Source organism: Phoxinus phoxinus, assembly GCF_949152265.1.
Source record: "Phoxinus phoxinus genome assembly, chromosome: 11".
NCBI lineage: Eukaryota > Metazoa > Chordata > Actinopteri > Cypriniformes > Leuciscidae > Phoxinus > Phoxinus phoxinus.
The window spans coordinates 3,079,519-3,087,725 of record NC_136886.1 but is presented as its reverse complement, the minus strand read 5'-3'; the positions used below and the strand labels follow the sequence as shown (position 1 = coordinate 3,087,725).

General features: G+C 35.7%; 1 protein-coding gene across 1 annotated transcript; it reads right to left on the bottom strand.

Annotated features, from left to right (window-relative positions):
* Positions 1–34: 34 nt before the first annotated feature.
* On the bottom strand, positions 35–8,102 carry ctsa (cathepsin A). The gene is made up of 15 exons (XM_079628676.1): positions 7,973–8,102; positions 7,561–7,721; positions 7,337–7,448; positions 6,863–6,913; positions 6,322–6,408; positions 6,063–6,218; positions 5,869–5,960; positions 5,605–5,689; positions 5,419–5,510; positions 5,254–5,332; positions 3,643–3,791; positions 3,490–3,565; positions 3,319–3,408; positions 916–1,017; positions 35–698 (listed from the first exon to the last, which is right to left on the bottom strand). Exons 1-15 carry the CDS (start codon positions 7,973–7,975, stop codon positions 615–617), a joined length of 1,419 nt encoding a protein of 472 aa, XP_079484802.1. The 5' UTR covers positions 7,976–8,102; the 3' UTR covers positions 35–614.
* Between the last annotated feature and the right edge of the window lie 105 nt (positions 8,103–8,207).

The window sequence follows — 8,207 nt, the reverse complement described above, 5'->3', positions numbered from 1 at the left end:
AAACCTCGTTTAGTTCATTATTGAAATGAAACTGGTTTTACACACCATTTTCTACAATAAAAAGATCACAAAAAGAAACTAAAACTCATAGAAAATTTATCTTTAATGGGAAAAAAACTGAGGGAAAGAAGAAATAAGGCACAAATATCATTCCCTTATGAGCACAAGAAGTACCACAGATCATATAACAATTATAAAATAATCAAATAAAGACAATTAGGCCAAAAGACAAAAATAATATCTGTGATGATTAAAAAAAAAAATGCTACAGTTTGGAGAAGACAAGCTAAAATTGTGCAATAAACGGAGCATCCACTCACCGAATATAAACATTGGATTGAATTTAAATTGGTAAACACTCATTAAAATCAACCATAATCACAGATCAATAGTGGCATATAGATTTCGTCACACCGCGATTCCCTCAAACGCCTACAACGAAACATTATGTGCAGTCAGCATGGTTTAATCTTCATAAGGCTGGAACTAAACTACCGGTAAGTAGAAAATTTCATCAGTTTTGAGCATCAGAAACGGTCAGTGGTCTGTCCATAGATCAGGAACATTTTACCAGTGCAAATTCAGATTCAAAGAGTGAAATCCCTGAGTGTTTTCTAGTAAGGTTGTTTGGTGATGAAGCGACTGAACATTGTGAAGGCCGCTATGGGTTTATCAGTGGGAACCATGTGACCCGAACCCTGTGGAGGACATAAATACATTTAAAAGGAAATTGACAACATTCACATGCATATAGTAAGTAAAATTAGTTTACAACGGAAGTGAATGCAGGCTCTATTCTGAACCATATGATGCGGTCTAGGAATGGCATAAAGTTCAAGTTAATTCTGCTTTTCATTCGTACATCAAAACCACAGAGATTTGTGGATCATGCGAGTTGCTCTATTGCAGTCTTACCTTCACTGTGAGGAAAGCAATGTTGGTGAATTCCTTGACAAAGCCGCCCACCTGCTGAGATTCACCATTGAAATAAATCCAAGATCTGCGCTGCACCTGGACCTGTTGGAGAAGATATAGAGATCGTTTCTGCTCCAAAAGATAGAAAAAACAATTGCACAAAAATGGCAAGAGCTTTTTCCAATGAAATTAAAACAGGCAAATAATAATAAAAATAAATAAAATTTTATTTTTATGCATTTAAGATTGTATAATACTTTATTAAAATAATGTATTATTTAAATAAGTTGATACATATAATGACAGTAATACAAATATTAAATATCAAGTCATAAATTGGTATTATAAAATAAATAAACAAAAATGACTAATACATATATTAAATATTAAGTAATAAATTGGTATTATAAAATAAACAAAATATAAATATTATATTAATATATCAAATAAATTGGTATTATTGTGAAGGGGTGGGTTCTGGAATCCACTGCTGCTTCAATGTTTATCTAATGAGTGATTATAATCATGGTATTAATCAATATTTTTCTTTTTAAATATCAAAATGAGTTGAATGACTTTTCTAGGGTTGTGAGATTTTACTTCGTTAAAGAAGTTACCAGTGTGATATGCAGTAACAGGGCTTGCTCATGTAGCCCGGCTTCCAGAAATGAAATATGGAAAGATGTTTTATTCTAGCTCGCCATAATGATTATGGATCACAAGGGTCATTGGAACCAATAGTTTAAGTGACCATTTCTTAGCTAAAGTCTTTATTTTACTGTGTTATATAAAAGTGTCCTATCCTTGAGAGAAAGTACATATTATCTGAGAGGACTTTCCTGTTCATAGTTAGAGCCTGGCCAAATCCAACCTTGAAAAAGTTGTGTGTCGGGGTGTGTGTGTCAGTCTTTTTGGTTACAGGAACTCTGCATTATTCGAGATTGAGCGAGTCGTTGTTCTGGACAGGCTGGCGCCCAGCAACCCGAATCTGCGACCTAGAAGGTCATGACGTGCCTAACTTCAGGGTCCGGGTGCAAGCCGTATAATCGATGGAGATATGCTTCAGTCTATCTGTATGTGTGGAAAATTACTATGTTTATCTATTTCTTAGCCAATCAGAAGCATTCAATCTGAAGAAAGGACGTAGCTTAGACCTTGGTGAAGGGTATAACCGCTGTGATCTTTGTAACTAAGCGGGGCGGCCTACGAACTCCTTGTGAGTCTTGAAGCCGACTCAACGATCTTCAGTAAAACTTTTCTTTAACTTATTATAATTCTGACTCCGGGTCTTCATTCATCATATCTGGTTCTGGGTTTTTGACTGTAAATTCCCTTAACAATTGTATTTAAATAAATTAAATGAATAATTATCATTATTATTCCATTAATAAAATATAAAATGTATTATAATTAAACATTGGTCCCACTTTATATTAAGTGGCTTTAACTACTATGTACTTACATTGAACTTAACAATTTGATACAATGGACTAATTGTGTATACATTTTTTTACATTGTACTTATATTTTAAAAATACCAGCATGGATTTACAGCTGTAATTAATGTATGTAATTACATTTGTAATTACGCAGTTGACCCTTCCCTTACAACTTAACCCACCCTTATACCAGCACACCTGTCCCTAACCTTACCCGTATCACATCTCAATAGCAGCAAAAGTGTTTTACAATACAACATTAACACAATAAGTACATTGTACTTGTTTTTCGATGCAAGTACATAGTACTTAAAGCCACTTAAAGGTTGAGTAGGTAAGAATTGTCTAAAGAACTTTTTTTCAAATTGGCTTAAACTGTCTTTATATACCAATACATAATTAAAATGCAAGTACTTTGAAAAAGAGAGTATAAAAATTGAGTGACTATAGTGTATTTAATCTTCAAAAAACACAGCTCATTCATTCCTACCGGGACGAAACAAGTGATTGGCTTGCGCGACTGTCACTCTCCGTCGCCATGACTACCGCCGCTATTACTGGCTCCGCCCACGTGCGCGCAGTCACGCACCTGTTTTTAGGTGGGAGTGAATGGAATTAATGTGTTTATTGAAGATTAAATACACTAGAGTCACTCAGTTTGTATACTCTCTTTTTCAAAGTACTTACATTTTAATTATGTATTGGTATATAAAGACAGTTTAAACAAGTTTGAATAAAAGTTTAGACAATTCTGACCTACCCTACCTTTAATATAAAGTGGGACCTAAAAATTTAATTCGTAATAATAATAAAAACGACTTAAATTATATCAAGTTTTAATCTTATTGGCTGGCTTTAGGCCATTTCTTGTCGTCAGGGTGCACAGATTTTTAGATTTGCAAAAATATAATTATTTGAATGACGATACGGAGACTAAAAGTAAGCCGGACACACGACTCCTCACCTCTTGCTGGAGAGACTCCACAAACCACTCGTCTCCTAGGAAATTGCAGGCCATGTCCACATCTCCATTATATACCAGCACACGGTATTTCTGTCGAAAAGATGTTATTGAAATCATCTGGTAGTCATGGAAATATTATGATTCATAAGCATTTACATTCCCATCACTCACTAGTGCTCCAAGAAGCTTCAAGTACTGTTTCTTCACGTCCATGAACAGGCGTTTGTAGTTCAGATTGACTTCAGCACTGCAACAATTACAAATTAAAGTTGTCTATCACAACACTCATTTGCATTTTGCGTTATTAAAGTGCACTTAACGCACCTGCAGACGACCCAGTCCAAAGCATTGGGCGAGATGTGCAGGGCAGTCTTCACGAGCCGGTTGTTCAGGTACAGGGTTGATGGGGTAGAGTTGGTGCACGGAGGATCGAGACGCGTGGATTTAAACTGGGTGGCCAAATTTAGCAATTTCTGATTCAACAAGAAGATACATGTGGATTAACCCTCAAACACCATGAACAGGCTCAATATTTCTGCTTCCTAATACTTTAAATGATGATGAATATTCATTTTTGGGTTAACTATCCATTTCTCACCCTGATGTTGTTCCAACCCTGTATGAGTTTTTCTTCTGCTGAACACAAAATATGATAGTTTGAAGAATATGTGCAACCAAACAGTTGATGGACCCCCACAGTAATTTTTTTTTTCCTACTATGGAAGTCAATGGGGTCCATCAACTGTTTGGTTACATATATTCTTCAAAATATCTTCCTTCGTGTTCAGCAGAAGAACGAAATTCATACAGGTTTGGAACAACTTGAGGGCGAGTAAATTAAAGAATTTAAAAGTCATTTTTTACTGACTCTCATGTTGTTACAGTAGTATTAGTAGAGGTAGAGATTTTAATGCCATGTCAGCACCTGAGGCTTTTTTCATGGCAAAAGCAGAGTTACAAGATGCACAAGAAAAATTATATATATATATATATATATATATAGTTTCCATATACATATGATAAAATTCCAAAACTTTTTCTGGTAAAACATACTGTTCTTACTGTAAATCCCATACACACTTTCACATCTTCAAACGGGAGTGCTGGGTTTGATTACGAGACACACGAGAACCAATGGTGTTTAACATTACTTGTGTCACAGTTTGATTATGCAAATGAAATAAGAGCTACAGCTAATAGGGATATTTTCAGTGAACAATTAAAATAAAACAAGTTACTGTATGACTTCAGTACTTTCAGTGTAAAGAATTAATCATCAAAATTGTTAAAGATGTTAAAAGAAATTCATACAGGTTTGAAATGACAGTATTAGTAAAAAATAAAGTAGTCAAAAAAAACAATTGCATAAAAAAAAAAAAAAAAAAAAAAAAAAAAGTGTATATATATATATATATATATATATATATATAAGTAAAGCCCCTTTCACACAGCGCGTTGATCCCGGGTTGGGGACCAAGTAACATTGCCGCGTTTAGTCCCGGAACAAAAGCGTAATCAATGCCGTGTTGTAATGATGGCGCTGAAGCCGGGATCGTTCGCCAGCTATTGAAACTGTACGTAATGCGCTAGTTTATGATCGAATCAGAGAAAAAAGAAAAAATGAAAAAATGCACAAGCGTGGTTTCTCGAGAGAGAAATCGCTGCTCATAAGCAAACTTAAGACGCTGCACATCGATGTCACGTGTCTTTACGGGTTGTGTGTGAACGTACTCTCTGATTCCAGAAATTCACTGGCAGTGTGAATGAACCAAAAATCAAACGAACCCGGGTCAAATCCCGGGTCCCTTTATCCGTGTATTTTCCGGAATCTCTGACTCCGTGTGAAAGGTGCTTAAATTACCATGTGGTAGTTTTCATTTTGAGTTTGACCCTTTAAATGTTGTCCAACAGCAACCCACAAATCGGTTTCTTTACCTTGTTCTGTAATTTGGACCATTGATGGTTGAGGAAGTGGTGGCCCAGGTCTCGGATAACAAATTGGCCATTTTCAAAGCTGGATTCAAAACAGAACAAAATGACACTGCAACCTTAAAAAAAACACATTCAGAGGAACGTCACATGTAACGGGTTCATGCTCACCTTAGTCTCTCAGGAACACCGCCTGGACAGGTTGCATACAGGTTATAGACGTTGAGCCCTGACGAGTAGACTATGTATTGAACTGTATACACCTAAAGGGTTATAGAAAGATAAGAAAACATGCTGTAAATAAAGAATATAGGACACTTAATGCATCTCAAACCATTCGGAAACAGTTCAACCTACAGAATTCGAGCAGTTCACATCCGGGCTATTGTAGAAGTTACACACTCCATCTTTGCAGCAAAACTTCTGCAGGTCATTCCACAAGCTAGACAAGAACAAATAAATAAGACATAAAAAACACTAAAGATTAAAATTCAAAACACACCACACTAGACAAAACAAAAGTATGAGAAACAGTAATATTGACGCCTTTACAGCAAGCAAGCATCAATATGTAAAATGACAGTGCATGTTCAATAGAGCAACATGAAGAAAACACTGTACCTGGTACCAAGAAGCCCATGATAGTATGCAAAATACACCAACGAATTGTCATTTAGCTCATAGCTGGACAAGCCATTTCCAACCGCAATTCCCTACAAGACACAAATACACACGTCATACAGAATCACATGCATCAAGACACTCAATGTCTCTTTTGTTTATGGACATGATGGTTATAATGAAGCCCCTTCTACCTTTAAATTGATGCTGCTGTCCTCCATGACTATCTCAGCCAGTGTGGGAATGTAAATGCCCCCGTAACTCTCGCCAGTCAGGAAAAACTCATTCTTGCTGAACTCAGGAAACATCTGGAAAAACGTTTTCAGGGCCAAGTAGTTGTTCATGGCCACCTGGAAAAGTCAGCGAGCACATGGTTACCATTTTAGTTTTATTGTCCAGTGCAATCAAGCGCTATCTGTACTATGCAATGCGATTGTTCCTCTAAAATCATACCTCGGTGTCATTTGTTGTGTACTTCTTGTCATCCGAGTAGGAGAAGCCGACACCTGCTGGTGACTCCAGGTACAAGACATTTGCAATCTGAGAAAAAAGAAAAGAAAAAAAAACACCCCATATTTATCTATGTAGACTCATAACTTTCTAAAACATCCAGGTTATAAAAGGTCCAAACAAACTCTTTATTTAAAATCACTGGACTACGTAAAAAGAAAATGACACACCGTTGTTTCTTTATTTGGATGAACGCCGAAACGTTTAGTTGTTTCTTTATATGTAGGCCAATGATTTTTAAATAAAGAGTTTGCTTGCACACCCTTTATTTAATACAATGAAGCCAGTTTGCTATAGTCAAGAATATAAGAGCATAAGAGCATGTGACTGGATGAAGGAACTGTGTTATTGTCCAGTTACCGAAAATGCTGCTTAAGATGAAAACTGGCCCTGTGACTTCCTCGTTTCACATCATAGCAATTACTCATTAGGTAATGCTGAAATACTTTTTTTTTTTTTTTTTTTATAAAGACAGAACCCATACCTTGTTCCAAGAATAAGGATTATATTCTAGAGTTGCGCCATCATCTTGTATCTGTAAAAAAGAAAAAATGACATGTACATACATAAGTACAAATACATATGTATATATGAAGAGTTCAGATGCAAAAGCCTCTAAGTGCCATCTGAAATTTTCTTCTAGAATGATCATTTTTTATCAAGCTCGTATATTTAAGTTCAATAATTTCACTTAAATGACAATTAATAGGTAATTTTCATTGCCATTTAAGTGAAATTATTGAACTTACATAATACGAGCTTCATAAAAAAATTACCATTCTAGAAGAAAATTTCAGATGGCACTTAGAAGCTTTTGCATCTGAACTCTTCATATATATATATATATATATATATATATATATATATATATATATATATATATATATATATATATAAATTAAAAAGCATTTGTCTTATAAATAATATGGTTATACAATGCAGTGCGGTGGCTTCTCACCAGAAAAGGTCCGTGCTCTGTGAGCAAACCATCCATGGAACTGCATCCTGGTCCTCCGTTAAGCCACAGAACAACCGGACTATTGGCCGGATCTTTCTGAGATTCAACAAACCTGATCAAGTGGAGCAGAACACATTAATGCTGGACAATTACATATGGGAAATAAAATAAAAATCTTCATAGGTCCATTTAAATGAAAGTGAAAATCAGCCAGTCCTACTGACCAGTAGTGGAGGTGCTTGTTGTCCGCTACATTGAAGTATCCAGAGTAATGCTTGAAGCTGGGCTGTTTTGAAAGTCCAGGCAGATATTTGATTTCATCTGCATCTGGAGCTCCAGAAACCTCCAGCACCCCCAGCAGCAAACACACCAACACAAGATGCATCTGAAACACAGCAACACTCACTGAGCTGACCTTACAATAAATGAAACATCACCAAATTATAACAATCTGAAGCAAAAGTGTCACCAAAGACCAAAGAGACAGCTGTATAACCTTTTATGTAGGCTAAGTAACTAATCAGGAAATCAAGTGTTTATCCTATATTACGGTGGAAATCAAAACAGAAAAACGAGGCACGTGTTATTTAGCAAAAGACAGCTAAAATTATCCATAGAGATATGATATTGTCTTACCATTCCAGGTGGGGGAACAAAAATGTGAACCGACCAGTAAAGTGTTTAAGTAGACCCAAAATTCATGTGACTTCAACTTTCCCGTGATGAAGTCACATGATGGGTTTCGTCCACCGTTTCAAAATAAAAGTGTATACTAAACCGCACAAAGAAACCGTATATATAACTGTCTTATATATAAATATATATTTCTGTTTTAATATTACTATTGAGGTCAGTATTGGACCTTGAATAC

What these genes read in the sequence shown, in the direction of transcription:
- ctsa (XM_079628676.1), bottom strand. An exon ending in TGAAGCTTCTTGGAGCACTA is followed by an intron (nt 3,409 to 3,489) that starts GTGAGTGATGGG and finishes TCTTTTCGACAG; the next exon opens with AAATACCGTGTGCTGGTATA. An exon ending in TGGAGTCTCTCCAGCAAGAG is followed by an intron (nt 1,018 to 3,318) that starts GTGAGGAGTCGT and finishes CTTCTCCAACAG; the next exon opens with GTCCAGGTGCAGCGCAGATC.